Genomic DNA, 27,961 nt, shown 5'->3' on the forward strand with positions numbered 1-27,961 from the left:
TCCCGGAGATGAGAGCACGCATGGTCTGGAGGCAGTTGAGTTGCATGCTGGCGCAAGTCCCCCGGGATAGAGCATCTGAGAGATTGTTGAGTTCGATTCTCCACCTCAGGATTTTATCATTCTTGATTTTACCCTGCTTTCATGTTTTGAAAGCGACGACCCGTTGGTCCGTCAGCAGAGTAAATCTTTTCCCAGCCAGGTAATGACACCAGTGGCATACTATCTCAGCAATCGCTTGTGTATCAGATAAAATTCAGACAGATAGGCAGCACTCTAACAAAATACTCCCAAAAAATGAAATGCAAAGTAGGCAGCAATAACATGTAGCATTCAAAAAGAGTCTACGTACAGAAATGTTCAATCTGTATTTAATGATGCTGGCTGACCTGCTGAGTGTTTCCAATGTTTTCTGATTTTGTTTCAGATTTCCAACATCTACAGTTTTCACTAACCACCCATGGGACATATCATGCAATTCGAAAAACTGACGCCTTCAACCTTTTCCTCTCCATGGATGCTGCGTGACCTTTGAGCTTCTCCAGCACTTTCATGGTTCCTGCCCTAGGCCCCGGCATCCACAGTTTACCATCACATTACCATGTTTACAGTGAAACAAGAAAGTCTGCAGACATTGCGATTGTAGTGAAAACACAAAAATGCTGGAGGAGCTCACTGGTTTCTCAGTGTCCATAGAATTATATATATCCAATGTTTTGGGCCTGAGCCCTTTGTCAAGGTAAAACGGAGCATTGGTTTATCTATTTACCCTCTCTGGATCCTGAGAGACCTGCTGAATTCTTCCAGCATTTTAATGTTTGAAGTGCGTTTCCTTTCTAATGCTGACGATAAGGCTCTCCGGCCAGAAATATTAACTCTTGTTTCTCTTTCTACAGAACTCACTAACCAGCTGCGTGTTCATTTTTGCAGCATGTGACTATGCAGGTGCACTTCCAACATTTCTGCTATGCAAACGTAAACACAATGCTGGGGAAACTCAGCAGGTTAAACAGTGGATTTTACAGATAGGTGGGTGCATGGCCAATGTTTTGGGCTTGAGCCCTTCAACGAGGTGACAGCAAAACGTACTAGTTGCACTGTCTTTATTACGTGAAAATAAATTGAATCTTTATCTTTGTTCTATAATCAGGGCCAGGGTGACCATTAGGCAAATTAGACAGCTACCTTGGGCACAGACTTCAGAAGAGCGCAGTCAGGATGGCCAGACGATCAGTATGTAGGAGCCAAATGTGTACAAGTGAACTTTATTGGTCAGCGTTCTGGTGTCCACTGGCTGGGCTTGGCCATCTTTATTCGTGTGATCATGCGCGAGTGCCAGCTTGCAAATGCACAATGGATTTGAGCAGCTCCAGAGCCGCGAACAAGCCCCGAGCAAGTCAGGCACAGGCTGCTTCAGAAAGCATATAGGCAACCATTCAGCAAGGGGCCAAACAAAAAAAAAAATGCTGGACTGGAATGGTGAACATCCAGAAACCCAAAGTCAAAAACAATTAATTGTAGGCATCCTTGCTGAAGTGCCAGTTAATGAAGTAGACGAAGGTAGCATAGTCAGGCAATAATCATGGCTTTTATTAGCAGAAACTAATGGTACAGTAATGAAAGACAATAGGTGTATACACAGTTATACCCACGGGGAGTGTCTTAAGTGGTAGAGATAATACATGTCCAATGTCAGTAAAGTGGGGCTAGGCATAGTGGGAGACTGTCAGCTCAGCATAGATTCACTACACCAGCTGACTCAGAAACGTTTTTATAAAGGGTATATAAGAAATGAAGGCTACTTCAACAAAGGCCTTTGCTGACGTGTCGAAGCCGGTGCAGACCCGCTGCTTGCATTTGAGCAACTGTTGAGCCCCTGTAGTTTGCTGCGCCTTTCTTGGCAAGAATACCAATTGCTGGAAGCAAGGATGGAGAGGAGGTTAAAAAGCTGATTCATCTGAACGACATGTGAAGCCTCGGATTTCACCGAATCTATCTTGTTAAGCTTTCCAAATAGCAAGTTTAAACATTTTTTAAAAAGCATATCTTAACATGCAGTTTGTATCAATATGTTGAGAATATCCAGATGTTATCCAAAGTGCAATAACTTGTAAACCAAATCCCATTGCATTAAAGTGAATGGAGGGTAACCCAGTGATGCAGGCCTGTTGAAATAAGCCCGGGCGTACCATCAACCCTTGTAATTGTTCGTCAGCAGAGAGGGAGACATTTAGTCGATGGATTAGAGGAGAAATGTTTACTTGGATATTGATGGGCAATCAAGTGACTCCATGAGGCAGAAGATTGGAGTCAAAAGGCTTTTATTAGCTTAGTCGTTGGCTGGGGCTCTCTGGAGCATCTGGCCTGGATCCGAGCAGAAAGTAATCTGGGGTCAAGGTCTTGGGTTGGGACCTTTATTAGGGAATTTCTGGGAGGGGTCAGAGGGAAGGAAGGGGCAGTGGTGCAATACCTTACACCACCACAGTTATGTTTACCAAAAATTGTGACCAGCGGGGCATAAGAACGGAGGGGGCGGGGAGGAGGTGTGATAAGGCAAGGGAATTTCTTGACAAGCATGGACATGATGGGTTGAACAGCCGCAGCCTCCCATTCATGTCTTATTCAAGGGGAATCCCCTTTGTCAGCTTTAGGGTAAGCACTCAGCAGGTCAGAGTGCAGGATGAGGTCGTCTTCGTCAGCACGGGGAGCAGCCTGACCTGTGGAGGAGAAGCAGCAGCCCAGATGGGGAAGACAGACACAGGCAATGTTGCTGCTGGCCATGGGGCTGAACTTTGTTGCTGTGTGCAGGCTCAGAGAGGGAACCTCAGTCCTCCAGTGGTGAACCATGATGTCCTCCTGTCCTCAGCAGGTCAGCCCGGGTGGGAGGGCTGAGTATCACCCCTGGAAAAGGGGGGGGGGTGGAGGGAATGCGCTGAACTCCTTGCCGTGTCCTGCACATGTGTCCGAGCATCAGTGTGCAGTGCCTGAACTACAGGGTCCACCAGTTCTGGTTAAAACTAGGGGGACGTGCGGAGGGCGAGGGATACACTGGCCAGGCCCAGGGTCCAGGGCTGCACCGGCCAGTTCCAGGGGAGGAACAGGAGACGATAAGAGTGGACAAAGAAGAGAAAAGTGGTTCTTCAGAAAAAACAGTATTTGGTGGGTTGAGATTTGGGTCACTCCAAAGGCAGAGTGAAGCAAATTCTACACTCAGGAAGGTGGTTAAATGAGTGAAGTAGAAAATATTCAGGGGAGTTAGGACGTGAATATTAAAATAATTTACAAGTATTAAAGTGAATTAAAACACAAAATTGAAACCTGATGCTTGAAAGATTAAGGGCCGGGACCCTTAATGAGTGTGATACAATCTTTGAGAGGTACCAGCCGATGGCTTTGGAATGCAGGGAATGTTAGATAAGGGATTTGCTGAATGTGGAGTTATTGTAACTCAGCGTTCTGAAATTATATATTATTCAACCTTGATAGGGGGGGTGGGGTAGCATAAGTATTATGAGTAGCATAATGATGTAATCTTTTAATTCCAACTTGTATACTGGAGTGTGTAAAAGTTTGAGACCCCAAGACACTGCCTTCAAAGGGTTCTCTCGGGTGAACTGCACTAGTTCTGGGTGCTGCACTTGATTGCATCTGGAGCAACAGAAACCCATTACAAGGAGAGCAGGGACTTTTTTTTAAACCAGACATCTGTTTTTGAAAATGGAAGTTGGCAATTGTTTTTGGTTTGGGGTGGGGGTGCAAAATAGTTGGCTTTGCCAAGGGTGCAAAATAGTCTGGCACCGGCCCTGTAATATAAAGGACTCCAACATTGGGTTTTTAATTAAATCACGCTGTCTGCTGCAGACCTTGAAGTTTTAGTGGGGGGTTGTTTTGGTTTTTCTTGCCTGTTGATTTGCTCAGCAGCCCCGGTCCCGTCAGCTGCTCAGGGGGCGGCACCACCCAGGGGGGCAGTCCCAGCGCTCCCGCCGTGATTGGTGCGGGGGCCGGGGGCGCAGACCGACGTGCCGCTGGTGATGGAAGGGCCGCCGGCCGTGTGTCCCACCGCGGAGCTCGGCCTTCGTTCCAGCCTCGGTCGCGTCGCAGCCGCCCGCCCGCGAGCCGGGCCATGATCGCCCAGCTCGGCCTGTACGCGTGTGTCCTGGCGGCCGCCGGCATCGCCGCCTCCCCGCTCGCCGACAGCGGCTCGGCATCTCCGCGGCGCAGCGTGAATGCGAGCAGACCGCCCGTGGTGCTGGGTGAGTGGTCGTCGCCTCTCCCGCTGGGCTGCGCTCGCGTTTAACGTCGTTGTGGACCGGGGGGGGTCCTCAGTCCCCGAGCCCCCCCCCGGTCCCCGGTCTCCTCCCCCCCCTCGGTCCCCGGTCTCTCCCCCCCCCGGTCCCCGGTCTCTCCTCTCCCCCCCCCGGTCCCCGGTTCCCCCCTCTCCCCCCCCCGGTCCCCGGTCTCCCTCCCCCCCGGTCCCCGGTCTCCCTCCCCCCCGGTCCCCGGTCCCCGGTCTCCCTCCCCCCGGTGTCCCCCCCCCCGGTCCCCGGTCTCCCCCCCCCCCCCCGGTCCCCGGTCTCCCCCCCCCCCGGTCTCCCCGTCCCCCCCGGTCCCCGGTCTCCCCCCCCCCCCGGTCCCCGGTCCCCCCCGGTCCCCGGTCTCCCCCCCCCCCCGGTCCCCGGTCCCCCCCGGTCCCCGGTCTCCCCCCCCCCCCGTCCCCGGTCCCCGGTCTCCCCCCCCCCCCGGTCCCCCCCCCCGGTCCCCGGTCTCTCCCCCCCCGGTCCCCGGTCTCTCCCCCCCCTGCGGATCCCGGTCTCCCCGGTCCCTCCCTTCTCCCCCCCACCCCCCCCGGCGCAGGGGGAATCGCCCGCACCTTCGGCCGGGATCTCGTGCGTTTTTGAACCTCCGGGTTTTCCGGCCTGGTCTGAATCCCATCCCCCCGCCCCGCTCGCTCGCTCGCTCCGGGGCTGAGTCACGTGACGTGACCGAGGCCCGTCCCTTCCCGATCCCAGGCCGCGCGCGGCTTCTGACGCCTGGATGCCGAGGTGTTTTGCGACGAGCCCGTGTTTGTCATGGGGAGAGTGCTTTATAGGAGCAGAATTGAGGCAATGTCACCTCGGCTGATCGTTCATCTCTCCAGTCAGATGTTGCTTGCTGTTCTGGGTTAATATTAAAGGGTCTGTGGCACCTTACTCCCAGTGTTTCAGCAAATTCCTTCTCTTAGGGCCACAGAGGGAGGGCATGGCAACTGGTCAAAGCTGCGACTGTACATGTGGGACTTGATTACAGATTGACTGGAATGTTTTCTTTCTTTGCAAGTGTAGTTGCAAAATGCTTCATTTAGCTGTTCAAAAATTTGGTGTACTGCAATTACGATGAAAAAACACACAAATTCAAACCGTGCCTAGTTTTAATGTGGCTGTTACATTTGGAAAAGGAGATAATATTAATGTGTTTTATTATTCCAGTGCACCAAATTTCAAGTCAGCCTAGTATTTTTCACTGAATTGTCATGAGGAGAGGGTTAAATTCTTTCGCATAAGAAGATATCACAGTGTGAGTCATTGACTTCTGTGGGTTTGCCATATTTATAAATACCAGGAAGCAGTGGAGAAGGCTCTTCTATTCTTGTTGATTTATTGTTAACTAGGTTGGCCTGCCTTGCTGCTTTACTGTGCCCCTGCTTCTGCAACCCTTGGCATAGTTAATACTGCCTTGAATTTTTCAGTGATCAAAGGGACATTAGTGTTGGGGATTAAATATTTCTCCAGTGCTATCATCAATCAGAAAATAAGCATGCCACCGAAGGAGGGGGCTCAGGTTCACTGGACTGGTTTGTTGAGTGATGGTACTCTCGAGGTTAGAAGGATGAGAGGAGATCTTATCAAAATGATCCTGCTAACTAAAAAAATCTAGGACTAGAGACCACAGTATGAGGATAGAGGTAAGATGTTCAGGAATAAGGTGAAGAGAAATATCTTCACTTGGAGGGTTTGGAATCTGTTGACTTGTCTACGCCGAAGGCCAGTGGATACACGGTCATTATGCCCAAAATGATGTTTCTGGAGATTATGGAAATCAAATGTTACAGAGAAGGCAGAAGAACAGCCAGAATGTTCATGAATGGGGGAACAGGCTTGAAGGGTAGGATGGCTTGTTCCTGCCCCATGACCTTGTGATCTTGCTTTAAGGCTCTTGCATCAAAGGTGCACTAGGAAACAAATCTAATTTTCTCCTTTCTAAAAAAAACCTGAGCTTTGTGAATTGGAAAATAAAGATGGTCTTAATGGCTTACCACTGTGCGCATTTCAGGGTAGCCTCTATTAGCATTGCCCTAATTTCTCCCACTGTGTAGGTCGCGACAGATTTTTTTTGCAGTGAATTTGTACCCTTGCTGGGTATAATTGCAAAGTTCTATTAGATTGTTAACAATTTCAAGCTGGATAATGACTGTGTCTATCATGGATCTTAAATCCTAATTGGGAAGTAGGGAGCATAAATGGAAGTTGGGCAAAGCCAATTTTCTCACCGAGTACAATAGTGAGATAAAGTATAGATGAGAGGGAGTGATGAGGTCCCCACAATGGATGCTTGGAGGAAGGATTTGTGTCAGAAGCTGGCAATGTTCTGGCAAAAAAGAGGAGAGGGACTATTGGGCGGACCTTTCCAATATCTTCGTATTGTAACCAAGTGACTGTGGTTGGTTACATGAAAGTTGTTTTTTTTTTACTTAAAATGGCCTGTGCTTGTGGCATTATGCAAGAATGTTAAAAATAGACCTATATCCACCACTTAGGAGGAATTGGTGGCTTGGTTTATTAAGATTAACAAGACAGTATTCTCTCAGTGTCACTCGGGTGCACCAGCCTCGAGCTTTTGTTCAGAGCTCTGCAAACTTGAACCCCAGACAAGTTTTTGTTTTTAATTTAATTTTTAATTTAGATATACAGCATTGTTGCAAGTCATTTCTGCCCATGAATCCGTGCTGGCCAATTTACACCCCATTAACCTGCACCCCTGTGTGTTTTTTTTTAAATGGTGGGAGGAAACCGGAGCCCCTAGGGGAAATGCACACAGACATGGGAAGAAGGTACAAGCTGGATTCAAACCCCAGTCTGATACCGATCGCTGGTGCTGTAAAGGCATTGCACTAATCGCTCACCAACTGTACTGGTTTTTGGTGAATAATGGGCACTTGAAAAGTGTGAATCGACAACTCAGTTTTTGCAGAGCAGAGGATGCAGCTATAAATTCAAAATATTGATTCGAACTAACCGAATTTCAGCCGGTGATAGAACCATGTGTAAATTGTTCATTGGGTATTGAATCAAATGTCAGTTTGGATATTGGATGTGGAGGAAAGGGATGACTATAATCACCCACCCTATTTATCATAAGTAGAGATTCAAATGATGTAAATCAGGGATATGTGCTGAAATAGAACCATAGAATGTTACAGCACAGAAAATGGGCCAATTGGCCCTTCTAGTCAGTGCTGACCATTATTCCACTAGTCCCAATGACCTTGCTGCCAGACTGAAAAATGGGAAAGAATCCTGTTACAATTTCCCTTAATATTGTGGATAGAGAATTTGGGTCGCATTACTTGAGGCATATTTTAGTTGAATTTTTAGCTCCATTAATTTGGTGGGAAAAAATGCCCTTGTTCATTCTCTTTTTATGCTGTTGTCATAGCCACTACACAGCAAAGTCCAAAACTTCCCTTGATTTGTTCTTCTGCATGCAGCTGTTACAGTAGAGCTTAGGAGCTGCATCAACAGTTCAGGACTCCAGTGTGTGTCAAGTGTAACTACTAGGTGTTTTCAGATTGCCCTATTCCTGGATCTTCTACCCTAGTAAATTGCCTGGTTAACCCCCTTTTACAAGGCAATTTATGCCCATAGCCCCTTTCACACTTGCGCTCCACTAAATTGGCTGTTCAGGGTCCCATGATAGAAATGGGGGTTTGGCTTTCACACTTGACTACTCCTTACTGGGACACTGAATGCTTTCACACTTGCAAGGAGCCATCCCTGGGGTTAGGACTGTTCTACCTTCTACTGGCGGTGTCATGGTGTAGCGAGTGATGTTGAACCTGCCTTAAATCTTGATCAATATATTATGATTTTATATTTGAACAAAATTAATCATGCCTAATTATAACATAATTAAGTTTTATGTACAGCACAGTATGAGCCCTTCAGCTCCTGTTGTTGTTGTGCCGATTTATATAAACCTTTATAAGGGACCGTGGGAAAGTGCGAGCAATAAATAGTAGTATAGCAATAGTGGACAATTTTTAAACAGGGTGGGAAAGTTGGTAGCACTATCACGTACAATTTATAAATGCCATGAACGGCCTGGAAGGTATGGGCATCCACCAGGCCCCTGCCTCGAATGTCCACCAGAAGCCCGTGTGCAAGGAGGAAGTCCACTCCCAGGATGGCAGTCGGGAGGGACGAGATGGTGAACCTCCACGCGAAATTCCGTTGGCCGATCTGGAAGTGGAATGTCTTGTCTCCATACATCCAGATCACCATTGCGTTGGCCGCACAGAGGGGAGGTCCACACGGTCAGTTCCTGGATTCAATGGCTGTGGCCGGGATGACGCTGATCTGGGCTCCATTGTCAACGAGAACCGCCGGCCGCTGACCTGCAGGTAGAGAAGGCTATGTCCTTGGCCAGCCACCATAGCCATTAACAGGGGCCAGCTTGGTCGTTTCCCTGGAATGAGCAGGGCTGACGACACTTCCGGGCCTTGGCTCCCCAGCGCTGGTGGTAGAAGCAGAGGCCTTAGTTGTGCTCTTGGGGGCCCCTGCAGGGGCCGGATGTTCTACCCCAGTGCTAGGGGCGGGCTTGGCGTGGTCGTGCCCGTGCCTCGTGACTTGTTGGACCACTGAGCCTTCCGAGAATCGTGTGAGCCATAGCTCTTGGGCCTTCTGGGTGACTTTCCTCGGGTCAGTGAAGCTCTCCTGAACCAGCAGTGGGCAGAAGTCCCCAGCCATATGTTCGAGGAATATGCGCTTGAAGAGAGGGCAGTTGGTGTGCTCACCCATGAGCACGAGCATCTCGTCCATCGAGGACCTGTCCCCCAGGGTGTCAAGGTGCAGCACCTGAATGGCACGCAGGTGTTTGGATAGTCTGAGGGACCCGGTAAGCACTCACTTGATGGTCTCGTACTTGTCCTCAGCGGGTGGGTGCTGAACAAGGTGCAGCACGCGTCTGGCGGTGGCCTGGTCCAGGGCAGCGACCACATGGTAGAATTTGGTCGTGTCGGACGAAATCTGGGCTCCCACGTGCCCGAACCAGGTCTCCGGCTCCTGAACCCAGAATTTAGCAGTTTTACGGCTATCGCGCTGATCCCAGGCTCGCTCATGATGGGTTCCAAAGACTAGTCGGGGTCACCAATTGTAGCGGTGGCTACACTGCTCCTGCAATAACACACACCACCAGACGGGTTGAGCTCGGTGAGCAGACTAGACTAGTTTATTGCAGGCTGCTGGGCTGCACTTATACTCCCAGCCCAGACCTGGCTGAGAACCGTGCTGGAGGGCGCTGACGTCACCCGGGTGTCACGTGGTCTCCAAGTGCCGTTTTCTGAGCCCCGAGTTGGAAGGAAGGGAAACCCCCGACGGCACCATTTTGGCCAGCTCCCCCGCCACGTGGCTTACAACCTGTTCGCCTGCCTTGTGGTGAGCCGCCACATACCTTTAATTGCTAATCTCATTGAATATTGTTAACGCTCTTGGAAGGGATATATCTGATCCAAGGTTGGTGTACTCTAATTGCGGGAGAAAACGACGATATACTGCTGAAGATAATACTTTAATATCCCATCTTAGGTCCTATTTCATGCTTCATACTCTTGTCTATTCAAGAAGGTAATGGAAGCCATCCACTATTTTGGAGATTGGAGTTGCTACTTATATTAGCACTGTCTTACACTTTCAAGATATCCGGAAGTCTCCAGCCAGTGTTTGGTTCTTCTAGTGTAGGAAGCATGGCAAGGGACCTTTGCAGAAGAAACTTTCACTAACAATGTTGGTTGGTCAGGATCTTGTTGGAAAATAGTTGGAGTTCTGTGAGGAATTGCTGTGTGGATTTGGCAGCTATAGCTTCTGTTTTGTCTCTTGACTAAAGCCAGGGATTGTCGAGGCTGGCAATCCCCGCTTGAGATTGTCATCTGGCGCTGGCGTTGAGCAGATTTTGCTTTCACACTTGCCACTTTAAAGGCTGATTGGTGTTTGATTCCTGGGACAACTGGCAAGTGTGAAAGGGGTTGAAGTTTCCAACAGGAGTCTGCAAAAGGAAAATTTTTCTGCAAGTTAGCTACAAGCCTGGGAATGTAGCTTGGAATTTAAGTGCACAGTCTTCCCATTTCAATGTTAGAGAATCCAGCACCATGCTCCATCTGAACCTCCATATGTTAAATGCCCAGCAACTCAGTTTATCTGCAATTGATATTTTTCATGGAAACAGAAAGGTACAGATTTATCTATTTAGAATGAATGAGGAAAAGGTTCAGAAGGAGTTGAAATACCCTTTCTGTATTCAGTACAAACTTGTCATCACCCAGGATGGACAAACATGGCCATGAAGCAACTTCCATCTCTTGTGAAACTTGTGCATTGTAAAAATGATTCTTAAGTTGTCTCAGTAAGGCCAGGTGTCTTGTGTGGAATGTCCCTAGCAAAGCCTTCAATGGAAGACTTCAATACTTCTTTCAATTATAACCAGAAGTCCCAAAAGGCACTTAAATTACCCAGAGTTTTGCTTTGTTTAACACATACATACAATGAAAATTAAAAATTTTTCACAGCTTCAATCGTTTAGCACCTTGCCTAAACTTTAGATCAGAGAAATTGCCCAGTTATTGCAATCAACCATTCTTAGCATTTGATTTTTGGTTTTTACTTCCTGGGTTATTCAGAATAGCCTTGCATTGTGAAATGAAGAGCAGGATTGTTTGAGAAAACTATCAATTTAATGCATTAAACCCATGTATGGAAAATGTACATTAAAAGTAAGAAATATTCTGTTTTTGTTTGGATGAAAACTGATGCTGTTAAAATAGCGGCTCCATCAGTAACTGCTGCAAAAACATCTTGGTCATGGAGCCACAGGAGTAGATTTTGGACCATCAAATATGTGCTAGCTCCTAGTAGGGAAAGGCCATCAGTGCTACAGACCTGAACACCATCTCCTACATGCCTCCAGAATTCCTTGTTGAAAGCTCAGATTGACTGGTTCATTCACCCATCAGATAAATTACTCATCACCAATCTTGGCAGAATTGTATCTCAACCATAATTTTAAAACTGCTCTACGTCCACCAGCATCAGACTGAGTAATTTGCAGACTGCAAAAGGAGCTGGAGAAACTCAGTGGTAAGGGCTCATTCACTGAGCTTCTGAACTCATTCCTACAAGAGCCTCTTTACTGACCTCCTCTTTTCCTTATGTACAGAAGTGTGTTTTCTGAAGCTCATTGCATTTACTCTCCCTGTAGTGAGATGCTAAGTTTGCATGAAGAAGCCATGATAAGTCAGACATTGTAAAATTTGTATTCACCAATCCCCAACTGTGCCCTGGTCCCCATTCCACTACTGGCTTTTCACTCAATCTCCCTGGTCTCTCTCCCACCTTCATTTTCCCAGTATTTTATAACCCTGGCCCTTCCCAGTTATGCTTGCTCTCTCCCCTAATCACAAAGGAATGTCCCGACCCTAAATGTTGACTCTATTTCTCTCCATGGATGGTGCCTGACCTACTGAGACCTTCCAGCTTCTCCTTGTTTCGCTCTTGCACCCTGAGGTTAAACAGTGTGGTGCTCTGATTAGCAGACCAAGTTGAGCATGTCCTTGGTCCAAAGATAGACCAGTGTGATTGGAGAAAGCAGGGATGAGCTCATTAGCCTCTAAGACGTGGGACATTAGTTGTGAGTCGTACACCTGTCGCCGTCTGTGCTGATGGGCAGAGTGAATGAGCTAATGATACCCCATCAACTTGATTCCTGATTGTGACTGTATTTTGGAATTTGGGTAGTTCCAGGTGACCTGGGAAACCAGCTGGAGGCTAAGCTGGATAAGCCTGCTGTGGTGCACTACTTGTGTACCAAGAAAACAGATGATTACTTCACCCTCTGGCTGAACCTTGAGCTGCTTCTGCCCGTCGCCATTGACTGTTGGATTGACAACATGAGGTAAGGGGGAAAATTCAAGTTTATTATCATCTGACTGCACATATACATCTAGATGTTTCTCCACACACACAAAAATTGCAAATGTACACAAAAATACAGTGTGAAATAAATGTAGAAATATTTTTGAATAATTTACTTGTTTTATTTATGAGACCAAAGATTACAGGATACTGTTCCTCAATCTCACAGACTGCTGGAAAAAATCTAATTCCCAGTCTGACAGTCCTCATTTTGATACTCCTGTACTTCCTTCCTGATGGTAGTAGGTCAAAGATAGTGTGATAGTTGGTAGACATCCTCGATAAAATTAAGAATTTTTTAAGCAACGCTCCTAGTGAATCTCTTCGAGAAGTAAGGCTGACCCCAATGATCTTCTTGACTTTTATTGATCCTCTGCATTTGCAGCTACCGTACCATGCAGTGATGTAGCTGATCGCGACACTCTCTCAATCGTGCTCCTGTAAAATGTTACCAAGGATAGATGCAAAATGAGTTGATCGCTGCCAGATTTGTGACGATGGCCTGACACTACTTCATCCTGGGTGGAAAGACCCAGACTGGGTAGCTGATCTGGTTTTCCATAGGTTAAGCATGTGACCAATGTCATCTTCTGTGGCTGAGGTGTCCCTTCAAGTAAGCCAAATCATTTTGGTTTATGGCTTGGCATTAAAATTGTAAGCTCTACAATTTCTGCGTTCCCTCAAATTAAGGAGCGGCACAGTTAGTGCAGTGAAGTTATAATGCCAGCGACTCAGGTTTGAATCCAGTGTTGTCTGTAGGGAGTTTGTACATTCTCCCCGTTTCTGCATGGGTTTCCTCCCGTCACTGAAAAACGTACCAGAGGTGTAGGTCAATTGAGTGTAATTGTGAGGCAAGGGGCGGAAGGGCCTGTTACCATGCTGTATGTCTAAATATAAATTACACGTTCCACATTTAACAAGTCCCCACCATACTGTATGTCTAAATATAAATTACACGTTCCACATTTAACAAGTCCCCACCACTTTTTTTAAAGAGGTGAATCTCCACCTTTTTCAACAATCACACTTTGCCTCGATAATTGTGTCGCACACAACTGAGATGGAAGTAGGCACAAGGCAGAGTGTGTTATCTTCACTGCATTTCAGGACAAAGCTGCTGAAGTATCCCTGATATAAACCTCATTGCAACCCACTGCTCCGTAATCTTTACCTTCTTTATCACTCTTCCAAAGCCTCTGTGCTCTTGCCCCCTGCGCGTTTCCTGTTCCTCCCACTGTTTTATTCACATGCCTGCCTGCTTTCTGCTTAAATCTTGATGAAGGGCTCAGGCTCGAAACATTGGTTATATTCTTTTGCTTCCTATAGACGCTGGGTGACCTGCTGAGTCTCCAGCACTTTTGTGTATTTCACTACAATAGCAGCAGACTTTCCTGTTTATCTTGTAACATTAGAGCAGACGTGCTGCTATTGGTCTTGTACTCCTCCCCACAGCCCCCCACCCCCCAGAGTATAAAACCCTCCAAAAGCTAGTGGACACAGCCTAAGGTATCACAGGCAAAACCCTCCCCACCATCGAGAACATCTACAGGGAACACTGTCATTGGAGAGCAGCAGCATTCAGAAATCCACATCAGTCAACACTACCATCAGAAAAGAGGTCTTGGTGACACAAGACGAGCACCCCCAGGTTCAGGAAGAGTTGCTACCCCTCCACCATCAGACTCCTCACAACAAATTCAATCAAGGACTCATTTAAGGACTCTTGTGCACTTCACTGATTTTTTTTTTGTAAGTTCTCTCTGTATTGAATGGTCAATTTGTTTACATTTGTTTTCTGTTTATAGTTCTTTATTTATTTTCATGTATATGTTGTGTACAGCTTTTTTTTTGCACTACCAATAAGTGGTAATTCTGCCTCAGCCACAGAAAAAAGAATCCCAGGGTTGTAAGTGATGTCATGTATGTACTGACAAATAGATTCCACACCAAAGGCTACTATCTGGAAATCTTCAGCTGAATTGTATATCTAGTCACTCTGTGAACGCACCTTGAGCATAATTCTTCGAGTATGAATAGTGTTCAGTATAAATAGATTTATAAAATATTTCAGTTTGTGAAAGTGTAAACATTCAGTGGTGGTCTGCTAATCACTGATTGGTGCTCTAACTGGAATAAAGCCGTTTTTTCCTTTACAAAAGCAAAGCATATATATTTTAGGAAATGGAGTTCTTTGGCAGATGTTAGTTGCCATCTCCATGGGAACCAAAGTAACAGCCATACAACAGCAGGGGGAAAATTTGAGTGTGAAAAGCATTTAGACCTTTAATGTCTCCCTGGCATAAAATAATATTTTTCTTCTGCATTATTTACGATGGAGTTATGTTCAGTGAGGCTTGCAGAGCGGCAGCTGCCTCTCATTGCTATTCTTTGAGAGTTTCTGCTCCATAACACCAAACACATGATTGGGTTAATACTACAAAAGATGAGATAAATGAACTGATCATGCTTTTTTTTTGTTGATGTGACGGTAATGATATTAAGCAGGCTGTTTATTGACTCGTGTTGATAAAATTCCTGTTTGTCATGGGGCTGGTCTTGTGCTTCACTAATAAACACTAAGTTTTTTTTAGGCCTTATCCCAGGCTATAAACATACAAAGCATTGAGAGATACTGAATTCAAAGGCTACTGAAAAGATAGATTGAATATTGACATAAGACATTTCTGAAGTGTCACAAGGTGAGGAAAGGCCTTGGGTTGGGTTTTGAAATTGTGCTGGGTGTTAACTCCATGGAGATCATGTTGGGCAGGCAGGTTTTCCTCTGTTACTCTGGGTGAGTGATTCAGATTTATTGTCAGAGTGCATACATGACATCACATACAACCCTGAGATTCATTTTTCCTGTGGGCATGGCAGAATTACCACTAATTGGTGGTACAAAAAAATAAACTGTACACAACTTAAACATGTAAACAAACAAAGAATGCAAACAGATAATGAACGTAAACAAACTGTGCAATACAGAGAGAACAAAAAGAAAATCAATAAAGTGTGCAAGTAATCCCTGATTGAGTTTGTCATTGAGGAATCTGATGATGGAGGAGTACCAGCTGTTCCTGAACCTGGTGGTGCGAGTCTTGTGGCATCTATACCTCTTTCCTGTCGGCAGCTGCAAGAATAGAGCGTGTGCTGGGTGGTGAAGGTCTTTGATGATTGCTGCTGCTCTCTGACAGCAGAGTTCTCTATAGATGTACTCAATACTGAGAAGGGTTTTGCCTGTGATGTTCTGGGTTGTGTCCACGACCATTTGGAGGACTTTACGCTCAGGAGTATTGGTGCTCCCATACCAGACAGAGATGCAGCAGGTCAGCACACTTTCCACCACACCTCTGTAGATATTTGCCAGGGCATCTGGTGCCATATCAAACCTCAGCAAACTCCTCAGGAAGCAGAGGCACTGACGTGCTTTATTCATGATGCCATTGGTGTGTTGGGTCCAGGAAAGAATCTCCGAGATAGTGATTCCCAAGAAGTGAGACTTGATTTGGTTCAGTTGTTGGTCCAGCTAAATCAAACCTATTCAGGAGAAAGCTTGTGTTCCATTGTAGCCTGTAAAGGTGGGAATGTTTGCTGAGAATGAACAGTATCCAGTTCCTTTTGCAACTCCACAATCATAAGAGTGCCTGGTTGCAGCAAGTGTGCAGTGTCTGCCATCAAGAATGTCGCACCAGATTCAATAACATTCTGGCTATTACAATTTATAAATTAAAAAAAATATTTCCAGCGCAGCAGAAGCAGATTCATGGCATTTAAACCTGTACTGCCCAAATTAACCTACAATGCCCATACATTTTTGGAGGGTGGGAGGAAACTGGAGTCCCCAGGGAAAACCCATGCAGATATGGGGAGAACGTACAAACCCCTGACAGACAGCGCCGGATTCAAATCCAGGTCACTGGTTCTGTAATAGCGTCACACTAACTGCTACGCAATCATACAAACCTCCCACCGTTAACCAGATGTTGACGGGCCCAGTCACAAAAAAAAAACACTGGTTAAAATTTGGATACAAGCTGGGTGATGAGTCGTCTCTTCATTTACTTCCTACGTTTGCTGCAATTAAACTTTGATTTCCAATGTGTATTTAAAAATTTCTTGTCAAGCAAAGCTCAATATCGAGGCTTTAAATACACTGCTTACATGAGTAGATTTAGAGGGTTTGAAATGAATCAAGGAAGACTGCAGATGCTGGGCTTGAATGGAATACACAAACATGCTGGGGAAACCCAGCAGTTCATGCAGCATCTAAAAGAGGAGCCACAAGCCCGAAACATTGTCCTTTACTTTCTACTGCATCACCTGCTGAGTTTTTCCACCACTCTTGTGTACAGAAGTTTTTGATAAGCTGCTCATGTGAGGAGGTATAAAATTGTATACTGTCCCACTCTGAGTGCTCTCTGGTGAAACTTCATGGAGAAAATGGAGGCTGTGGAAATTATTTGAAAGCGAGCCATCAAATTAACATATTAAAATCTTAAATGTCCTTTATCTGTGTAGAAGTAGGCTCTGAGACCATTTAAAATCATTTTACGAAGTCCTGTGGTCATTGACGCTAGTTACTGTACAGATTCATTTTCAGGAAAGTAATCTTCTAAATTCAAATGAATTAATTAAAATTCTCTATCAGTTCTTTCAGAAATATTAGTATACCAGTAATGTTAGTTTATCTGTTTTTGACTGATGTATTAGCTCCAAAATGTCTAAATAACATGCATGTTGACTTGAATGATGCACATTCCTGCTGTTTTACAAAGGTATTTTTCATAAACTCTTAACAGATAAAACATTATTTATTCTACCTCACTACAATGCTGTCTCAAAGGTGACTTTTAAGTGGGAGTGAGTGACTGACCATTAATGGCTTCCATTAGCAAGAGAATTTGCCTTCAAAAGTAAGTGAGCAAATGTGCTCGCCATCAGCCACAGCGCCAGGGAATGACAGGTTTTCCCTCTGTGCTTTGGATCAGTTCAACTCTGCTTTGACAGTCCAATGGAAATGTTGGGGAGGAAGGACAAGGGCTTTTAATTGAAATGAGGAGGCAAAAAGAAAATGAATTATTTTAGTGGTCTATGTTTTTATTTGTAGGCTGGTTTTCAACACAACAACCAAAAGGTCAGAAACTCCACCTGGTGTTTATGTGAAAGTTCCTGGATTTGGGAAAACCTACCCACTGGAATTCCTGGATCCCAGCAAAAGGACTGTGGGTGAGTTCATTTCAATGTGGATTGAGGGACTGCTGCATCACCCATGAATGTTTTGGAAAGAGGTTCTAAATTGCATAGTTGGCATTATATGAATTGTTTTTAAAACTTAAATTAGACATGCAGCACTGTAACAGGCCAATTTAGCCCTACGTGACCATGCCACCCAATTTATACCCCATTAACCTACACCCCGGTATGTTTTTGAAGGGTGGGAGTAAACAGGAGCCCCCGGAGAAAACCCACAGACATGGCGACAACGTACAGACGTTGCAGGATTGAAACCCAGGTCGGGTCCCGATAGCTGGCGCTGTAAATGCATTGCGCTAACTGCTACGCCAACCATGCCACCCTACTTGATTTGCATGGGTAGATGGAAAACAGACCTGCGCAAAGATTTATTTTTATCTTGCCTTAAAGCATCCTGATGGAGTTGTGGTTTGCTGTCGAAATGTTGGTAATGATCAAGAAATCTCTGGAAAATTAAACTATAATTTGAACTGTTGCCCAGTGGAACATTGTTTCAGTTCCCTTGCACAGTCGCTTTTCTCGCATGCAGAAATTTGCCACGGGCATGAGTATGTGTGTTAAGTATGAATAAGCAATGTCACGAAGCAACTAAAACCCTTGATGCAAGGCTTTCCTTTGGAAAAAGGTCTATAAATTAAAATTTTCAATTGTTGTTTCCACATTCTGTTCTGTGGCTGCTGCATCAGAAGGTTGAGTGATACTCCTAAAAATCACTCCGTGTTGTTGCAGAAATTACTGTGGCATTCTATTCCATTTTGGACAAAGACAACGAGTGGAGGGTCAGTGCAGAGACTGAGGGAGTGGACAAAAAGACCTCCTTTTAGAAATGTTTCCCCTCCTAGTAACCCAATGAGGTGCAGAGCCAGGGAAATACTTCTTTGTTCAAGCCCATGTAATGGAGGAAATTAAATCAAATGAATCCAGATTGTGGGTCTCCAAACAGCAGCAAATTAAATGGCCCAATTATCTATTTGTTGAGGGAATAAATATTGGCTGAATTTCCCAGTGAATATTCATGCTCGTCCTTGAATAGGGTTGTACGATCCTTTACCTACACAGGAACAGGCAAGAGCTTGGATCAAGATCCAATTTGAAAATAGGAACAAGGGCAGTTGTTACTGGACTAATAATCCATTGGCCTTGGCTGGTACCCAGGTGTTGCATCAGAGCACGTGGAAAAATTACTTGCCCTGGGTTTGGCCATTGTCCATCCACCAGGTGATCACAAAACCCACCCTGCTGTCTGATCCAGATGCAGCTCGACGTGCTTGGTTCATAGCTGCCGGCTGACAAAGTGTTATTTAAGTAAGAACGAAAATGGATGGACCAGTCACCATCTTGGCCAGTGGACTCTCTGGCCAAGCCGTTGCCCTTGTACAAGTAGCTGCTAAAAATGTGGATGATTGGTTTGTAGTCAGATACACAAGTACAACGAACAGACACACTAAAATTCTTGCTTTCTGCAGGTACACAAGATGCATCAGCTACAAAAGTATACATTAATTTATTTAAGAATAGAAAGAGATAATAAATATAAAGGATAAACATTCACACTGTTTAAGAAATAAAACTGGCAGTTCAGTATTGTAGAGGAGTCTTTGTGGTTTGGAGTAGTTTCTGGTTATGGTGCTATTGTTAGCACTATCCTTTACATGGAGCAACCCTGGCTCAATGAGGAATGCAGCTATGAGCTGTAGCAGATCCTGTCACTGAAATTGAAAGACCTCAACAATGTCCCATTTGGTTAGTACTGTCGTGAAGCACCATGAAGTGTTCGTGGGTTTGTAACTTGCAACTATCTGAGATAAACCTGCCATCAACATAAAGTTGGGCAAACTGTAAGACTGATCAGTTTGGAACCAGGTTACGAAAAGCAGAAAAAAGGCAAGAGTGGAGAAAAAAGGGCATGCTGGTGGGAGAATAAGAAAGGAAGGCAAGACTAGGTCCTGTTATCACCACTCAGTGTGATCATGGCTGATGGTGTGAGGTTTAAAGAGAAGCGGGTCAGAGAGGAACCTAGAATGGTGATGGAAAATATACTTTGGAGTAAGGAAATAGACACACACCAACAGTTGTGTGTTATTACTGTATGATTATATAGGATGGCTCTGGTATCGATTGCCCCCAAAGATAGAATTAGAATGGTGTTTTCTGCACCTTGTGCACTTATACCTCATTCAGATTCATCTCCTAAATGAGATTCAAAATGTCTTAATTCAGTTTTTCTCAGAAACTTGTGTCCCATGCTCCATGATGTAAATGCATATCTTGAACGTGTATGAATTAATATACAAAGGTGTTTGAAGAACTCGGCCAATCTAATGGTTCAGGCTTGAGCCCTTTGTCAAGGCATGAACAAAACGCAGGCAAGTGCCTGAATTAAAAGGTGGAGGGGGGAGCGCAGGTTAGAGCCCGGGAAGAAGGGCCATGGGAGCAGAGGCCATCACCCTCGAGGCCATGGGTGGACAGGAGAGAAAAGCTGAGCATTGATCGGGCAACGGGAGTAGCTGTGAATGCAGAGATGGAGGAATGGGAAAAAGGGTTGAGGAACTGCAGAAAACAAGACGAGACAGGTGGGCAGGGTCCCCAGCTTCCCAGACCTTTATTAAGCAAAAAATCTTCACTTTGTGGCAGCCCAAGACAAACCTGCTGATTTCACTTGCAGCAACTGGATTAATGGGAACAAGCAACCTAGTTTCATGTACATTACATTCCTGGCAGTTGTTCTTAATGAGCCCAAGCAGATCTCTGGGAGGATTTTGATCTGTGTAGAAAGTACCCCCATCCCTACATTTGGTTTGTTGCAATCTCCCATTCTGTGCTTTGGTAGCAGATTGTGTTTCCTCCTGCAAGGAAATTGGTCATTTTACCACCCAATGCCACCTTGTAAAGCTGGTATAAAATGAAACCATTCTAATTGTTGGATTAATGCAGAAGGAATTGATTTGGGAAACTTCATGTTTACCCAAAGCAGTTGCTGTCCCAGTGAAATAATTTCCTCGGAAGTATGCCTGCAGAAGGTAGCTGTATCCCTTAGCTCGAGTAAGCCTTCAAATTAACGTCAGGAAGGCAGCAGAGCCTGGGGATAAATCTAGTCAGAAAGCATTATGGACTTTCATTCCAGTTGAATGAGTCAAAATGGAGACATTTGAAGGCTGGATCATTAAACACTCCAGCACAGACACAGGCTCTTTGGCCCATTTAGTCTGTGCCAAATTATTATTCTGCCTAGTTCCACTGACCTGCACCCCTCCATACCCTTCCCATCCATGTACCTATCCAAATTTCTCTTAAATGAAAAGAACCACTTCTGTTGGCAGCTCTTTCCACATTCTCACCGCCCTCTGAGGAATGAAGTTCCCCTTAATGTTCCACTTAAACCTGTTACCCTTAACCCAGTTCTCGGTGGAAAAAGCCTTCTTGCATTAAGCCTATGTATACCCTTCATAATTTTGTATACCTCATTAATCTCACATCATTAATCTCGCCTCATTCTCTGACACTCAGAATAAAGAGTTAACCTTTCCCTATAAACTCAGCTCCTCAAGTCCTGGCAACATCTTTTAAATTTTATCTGCACAATTTCAATCGATCTTTCCTGTAGTTAGGTGACCAAAACTGCATACAATACTCCAAATTTGACTTCACCAATGTCTTGAACAACTTCAACATAACATCCCAACTTTTCTACTCGATATTATGAAGGCCAATGTGCCTGAAGTTCCCTTTACAACCCTATCTGTGATGCCACTTTCAAGAAACTGTATACAGTGTCTATATTCCCAGTCCCTTCTGTTCAACCACACTCCATGGTGCCCCACTATGCAAGTCCTACCCTTGTTTATCCTCCAAAAGTGCAACTTCTTACATTTGTCTGCATTAAATCTCCATTTTACAGCCCTTTTTTCTAAGCATTGAATGCCTTCCTCCTTGTCCACAACACTTTTGATCATTATGTCATCTGTAAATTTGCTGATCCAATTTGCCATATGATCCAGATCTTTGATTAAAGAATAATGGACCCAGCACTAATCCCTGAGGCACACCACGAGTCACGGGTCAAGTTACGTAGGCAATCATCTGCCACCACTCTCTGGTTTTTCCCTCAAACTCCAATTTACTACTTCATCCTCCTAACCAAGCAACTTAACCTCCAAAAGGCTTGTCAAAGGCTTTGTAAACATCCACTGCCTTTCCTTCATCAATTTTTCCTGGTAGCCTCCTTTTTAAAAAAAACTATAAGATTGGTTGGGCCTGACCTATCATGCACAATGCCATGTTGACGATCCTTAATCCGTCCATGCCTATCCAAGTCCTTGTATATCTGGTCTCTTAAAATCTTCTTTGCTTCTTTGGCTTGGCTTCGTGGACGAAGATTTATGGAGGGGGTAAAAAGTCCACGTCAGCTGCAGGCTCGTTTGTGGCTGACCAGTCCGATGCGGGACAGGCAGACACGATTGCAGCGGTTGCAAGGGAAAATTGGTTGGTTGGGGTTGGGTGTTGGGTTTTTCCTCCTTTGCCTTTTGTCAGTGAGGTGGGCTCTGCGGTCTTCTTCAAAGGAGGCTGCTGCCCGCCAAACTGTGAGGCGCCAAGATGCACGGTTTGAGGCGTTATCAGCCCACTGGTGGTGGTCAATGTGGCAGGCACCAAGAGATTTCTTTAGGCAGTCCTTGTACCTTTTCTTTGGTGCACCTCTGTCACGGTGGCCAGTGGAGAGCTCGCCATATAATACGATCTTGGGAAGGCGATGGTCCTCCATTCTGGAGACGTGACCCATCCAGCGCAGCTGGATCTTCAGCAGCGTGGACTCGATGCTGTCGACCTCTGCCCTCTCGAGTACCTCGACGTTAGGGGTGTGAGCGCTCCAATGGATGTTGAGGATGGAGCGGAGACAACGCTGGTGGAAGCGTTCTAGGAGCCGTAGGTGGTGCCGGTAGAGGACCCATGATTCGGAGCCGAACAGGAGTGTGGGTATGACAACGGCTCTGTATACGCTTATCTTTGTGAGGTTTTTCAGTTGGTTGTTTTTCCAGACTCTTTTGTGTAGTCTTCCAAAGGCGCTATTTGCCTTGGCGAGTCTGTTGTCTATCTCATTGAAATACCTTCAAATAATTTACCCACAACTGGTGTCAGGCTCACCGGCCTATAATTTCCTCGATTATTCTTGCATCTTTTCTTAAACAATGGAGCAATATTTGCTTTCCTCCAATCCTTTGGCACCTCACCTGCTGACTAAGGTGTTGACTACTTCTGCAAGGGCCCCTGCAATTTGTGTAAGAAACTCCTTACAGACTCCTTCAAGATCTGAGAGAATATTTTGACAGGCCCTGGGAATTTATGCACCCTTATTTGCCTCAAGACAGCAAGCACCTCCTTCTCATAAAAATACAAGATGCTGGAGAGGCTCAACAGGTCAAACAGTGTCCTTTATGTAGCAAAGGCACAGATACATAACTGAAATTTTGGGCTTGAGTCCCTCATCAAAGTATGAGAAAATGCTGGCAACCATCTGAACAAAAGGGTAGGGAGGGAGGGGTGGCAAGGCAGGCGATGATAGATGGAGAAAGGAGGGAGGGGACAGCAGCAATGAGGGGGTGGGTGGGATGGTAGGACTATGTGGGTGAAATAATTGAAAGGAAAGGGGGAGGGGGAAGAAAAGGAAAGCAGGTTTAATGCAAAGCAGTGATGTTCATGCCATCTGATTGGAAGGTGCCCAGCAAGAAAATAAGGTGTTGTTCCTCCAATCTGTGGGTGGTCAGTACATAAGGCCATGGAGGGGGGAGGACGTGGACCTGTCCTCGGGCCTGCGCAAAGGAGCTTTTAGGTGGAATGCAGCGTGCGCAGTACTGGCCCCACCCTTTACATCCATGATTCGTGTGCCATGGCCAAGCAAGCTGGGACTTGGCAGCGAGGTCCTTGGGTCGAAGGTTTTATATCGGAGTGGCCTTCTCCTATGCAGATTTCTTACCTGGGCTGGAGGGGCCTGCCACCCCTCCTAGGTTGAACCATAGCTGGTCGCAAATCACCTGTGGACATGCCTGGACTGGGGCCTCCGCCTGCTTCACTCTGCCGAGGCCGGGGTCACCGCCTCCCCCTTGCTTCTGCCCAGACCGGGGTCTCCGCCTGCTTCGCTCTGCCGAGGCCGGGGCCACCGCTCCCCCTCGCTTTTACCCGGACCGGGGAAGCCGCCACCTTCTTTCTGCCCGAACTGGGGCCACTGCCTGCTTCAATCTGCCGAGGCCGGGGCCACCGCCTCCCCCTCGCTTCTGCCCACACCGGGGCCACCGCCTGCTTCTCTCTGCCGAGGCCGGGGCCACCGCCTCCCCTCGCTTCTGCTCGGACCAGGGCCTCCGCCTGCCTCACTCTACCCAGGCCGGGGCCACCGCCTCCCCCTCGCTTTTTACATTTTACAGCCAGCTCCCCACCATGACTACCAGCCCCCCCCCCCCCCCCCACATCTCCATCGGGCACACAAAACTCAAATCGGTCAACAGTTTACCTATCTCGGCTGCACCATTTCATCGGATGCAAGGATCTACAACGAGATAGACAACAGACTCGCCAAGGCAAATAGCGTCTTTGGAAGACTACACAAGAGAGTCTGGAAAAACAACCATCTGAAAAACCACACAAAGATTACCGTATACAGAGCCGTTGTCATACCCACACTCCTGTTCGGCTCCGAATCATGGATCCTTTACCGGCATCACCTACGGCTCCTAGAACGCTTCCACCAGCGTTGTCTCCACTCCATCCTCAACATTCATTGGAGCGACTTCATCTCCAACATCAAAGTACTCGAGATGGCAGAGGCCGACAGCATCGAATCCACGCTGCTGAAGATCCAGCTGTGCTGGATGGGTCACGTCTCCAGAATGGAGGACCATCGTCTTCCCAAGATCGTGTTATATGGCGAGCTCTCCACTGGCCACCGTGACAGAGGTGCACCAAAGAAAAGGTACAAGGACTGCCTAAAGAAATCTCTTGGTGCCTGCCACATTGACCACCGCCAGTGGGCTGATAACGCCTCAAACCGTGCATCTTGGCGCCTCACAGTTTGGCGGGCAGCAACCTCCTTTGAAGTAGACCGCAGAGCCCACCTCACTGACAAAAGGCAAAGGAGGAAAAACCCAACACCCAACCCCAACCCACCAATTTTCACCTGCAACCGCTGCAACCGTGTCTGCCTGTCCCGCATCGGACTTGTCAGCCACAAACGAGCCTGCAGCTGACGTGGACTTTTACCCCCTCCATAAATCTTCGTCCGCGAAGCCAAGCCAAAGAACACACACACACACACACACACACACACACACACACACACACACACACACACACACACACACACACACACACACACACACACACACACACACGTATATAGATATAAAGATATATCCATATAGATAGATATATCCATATAGATAGATTATATATAAATCAATCTGTCTAAACTACTCTCTATATATATATATGTGTGTGTATATATATATATATATATATGTGTGTGTATATGTATATATATATGTGTGTGTGTGTATATATATATATATATATGTATATATATATAAAAAAACATTGGAGTGGCTTATCCTGAGAGTTGTATATATTTTGTAGCTTACCGTGAATCAAAGAACAAAGGTAAGACTATATCTCATCTGGAAGAGTAAGTGCATCTAATCACATTAAAAACATTTACATCTAATGAAAATAAGATATAAAAGGTTGTCATGTATCTTCAAATTTCACTGATGAATCAAATACATGATATCTAATTTTTTTTAAAACTTAAACAGGACATAATATGAGAGAACCATTGAAATGCTGTTGGAGGTCACTGTAATCTTTATAGGGTCCATGGCCTTGTTCTTTTGCCTCACTTCTATAGACTCTGTGTCCAACTCCTGAGTAAATAGTTGTTAAAAACCCCATGTTGAGATCTCCCCCATCACTCTTGGCTACACACATAGATGACCACTCTGATTTTGAAAAGAACTCATTTTGCCACATGCTATCCTTTTGCTTTTGATATCTCTATAAAAGCCTTGGATGTCCTTTCACCTTGTCTGCCAGAGCAACCTCATCACTTCTTCAGGCCTCCTGGTTTCCTCCTTGTGTTCCTCAAGTACATTGTTCTTCGCTGCTGATACCCTGTTGTGCAGATTCTTCATCTTAACCACAGCCTCAATAGTTCTGGAAAGGTAAGGTTTCTTATACCTGTTAATCTTGCCATTAATTCTGACTTGGACATTCAAACTCTGCTCTCAAAATTTAAAGGCCCCCCACTTAACAAACACATATTAACCAGAAAGCAACCCATCCATACTTACCAGATCCTTTCTGATATCATCAAAATTGGCCTTTCTCCAATTTAGAATCTCCACCCTCGGCCCAGATCTATCCTTTTCTATAACTACCTTCAAACTAACAGAATTATGATCATTGGATCCAGTTTTCCATCACATTCCAAGTTCAAGTTTGCCTTTATTTGTCATTTTAAAACCACAGTTTAAAAAATGAGACAACGTTCTTCCAAAAACCATGTTTTGAGAGCAGAGTTTGAATGTCCAAGTCAGAATTAACGGCAAGATTAACAGGTATAAGAAACAGAAAATGACACTCTAAACATGAGACTGCACAAAACAGCATTCGATAACACAAGATAATACTATTTCTAGGCAAGACAAAGCTACATAAAATGAATTTGAAAATGCAGCAGTTCTCAAAAACTAGACCATAGGCACAGCTGAAACAATAAACTTTGGATATTAAAAGTTCGTTGTCACCAGGACCAAAGAGGCTGTTGTGGGATGCTGCCATGTCGCCGGACTTGGACCATCTTGTTCTTCAATAGTAGACTCAGACCTGCACTATTTCTAGATGGGTCCTCTATATATTGACTAAGGAAATGTTCCTGACCACATTTGACAAAGTCTAACCCATCCAGCCCTATCTATAACAGTTTATAAGTCACAGTCAATGTGAGGAAAGTTTAAAATTACCTTGTGTTTCTTAAAATCATACCATCAGCAAGTTACTGAACCCTTTCTCTCATTTACCAGCTCCCCAGAGAAAAACTACCTGGTAGCTATTTTGGAGTTTGAGATAGATGCATTTAAGGGAGATCTAGGTAGATATTCCCCTGCAAACCGCTGCAACCGTGTCTGCCTATCCCGCATCGGACTTGTCAGCCACAAACGAGCCTGCAGCTGACGTGGACATTTACCCCTCAATAAATCTTCGTCCGCGAAGCCAAGCCAAAGGTAGATATGAGGGAGCAGGAAAAGTTGAGTGAAGCATAACTGCTACATTGATTACATCAAAACTGCCTACTTCTGTTTTGCATATTTTGTGCAGTCCTGTTTTCTCTGCATTCTGATGATTGCTGTTTAGAGTGCCACTTTCTGTCAGTGCTTGTGGGTTTGATAGATGTAGAATTTGCAGCTGCTCAAGTGTTAGTGGTTCCCCAAATTGCAGAAATCAAGCACCGTGAACTATCACCTTGTAAAGCATCTCCAGTCTTACAGTGAGTTCCTGAGAAAGAGAGGCTTGCCTTTTTCATCCCCATTGGGCAATGAAGTACAGTGGCTGCAGCAGTACAAGAAATGTGGCTGCAAGTTTATGTAGATCGAGCTTCAGGAAACGGCAATGTAATGTCCTCATTATTCAATGTTATTTGCTTAACATGACAAAAGGCAAAGGAGGAAAAACCCAACACCCAACCCCAACCAACCAATTTTCCGCTGCAACCGTGTCTGCCTGTCCCGCATCGGACTTGTCAGCCACAAACGAGCCTGCAGCTGACGTGGACTTTTATCCCCTCCATAAATCTTCGTCCGCGAAGCCAAGCCAAAGAATGTTATCAAGGACACTCTCCCTGTTTTACACTCTCTTACCCTCTCGGCCTGGAGGTTGAGGCCCTTGGATTTAATGCTAAGCAACTTATGTTTCAGAATTTACTTATAAATGTCTGAAAGACAAAAAACCCTCTTTTTAAAAATAAAAAATGCATTAATATACCTTGTGGAAAGGGTTTCTCTCTGACCTGTTGAGAACTAAGTATTTGATGCTGCTTCTGCCCATTCCCTCCTGGATTCCTGCCTCGTCCCGAACACTCTGTTCCTGTCAATGTGCCAAGCTTGGAATCCAGCTTTATTAAAACATAGAGGTGACCATGTCTCCCTTCCTGCCCCAGGAATGGCTGATAGTTGGTGACAACACATCCTCGGCTCATCACTATCAAAGCTTCATTTAATTTGAATACTTTTGGGCATTCTCCCAGGGGAGAATGACCAATGCCAAAGAAGTGGGTGGAGGAAATTTTTAAATTTAAAAAATTTTTAAACACACAGCAGTAACAGGCCATTTTGATCCGTGAGCCTGTGCCGCCCAATTACACCCAATGAACCTACATCCCCAGTACATTTTGAACAGTGGGAGGAAACCAGAGCCCCCAGGGAAAACCCACAAATACAGGGAGAACGTACAAACTC

General features: G+C 45.6%; 1 protein-coding gene and 1 long non-coding RNA gene across 3 annotated transcripts in view; one reads left to right on the plus strand and one right to left on the minus strand.

The window, feature by feature from the left end:
* Positions 1-1,569: 1,569 nt before the first annotated feature.
* LOC138744751 (uncharacterized) lies at positions 1,570-4,969 on the minus strand. Its single transcript, XR_011345750.1, has 2 exons — positions 4,868-4,969; positions 1,570-1,913 (listed from the first exon to the last, which is right to left on the minus strand). It is a non-coding gene; the product is annotated as an uncharacterized lncRNA (long non-coding RNA).
* pla2g15 (phospholipase A2, group XV) overlaps positions 3,866-27,961 on the plus strand; it is a 32,853-nt gene continuing 8,757 nt past the window's right edge. The window contains exons 1-3 of one of the 2 annotated variants that reach the window (XM_069901355.1): positions 3,866-4,250; positions 12,039-12,195; positions 17,323-17,441. In XM_069901355.1, coding sequence (XP_069757456.1) covers positions 4,121-4,250; positions 12,039-12,195; positions 17,323-17,441 — 406 coding nt within the window. In that variant the 5' untranslated portion in view covers positions 3,866-4,120. The remainder of the gene's footprint in view (positions 4,251-12,038; positions 12,196-17,322; positions 17,442-27,961) is intronic. The other variant, XM_069901354.1, reaches the window with a different exon arrangement.

Source organism: Narcine bancroftii, chromosome 10 (assembly GCF_036971445.1).
Source record: "Narcine bancroftii isolate sNarBan1 chromosome 10, sNarBan1.hap1, whole genome shotgun sequence".
Lineage (NCBI taxonomy): Eukaryota > Metazoa > Chordata > Chondrichthyes > Torpediniformes > Narcinidae > Narcine > Narcine bancroftii.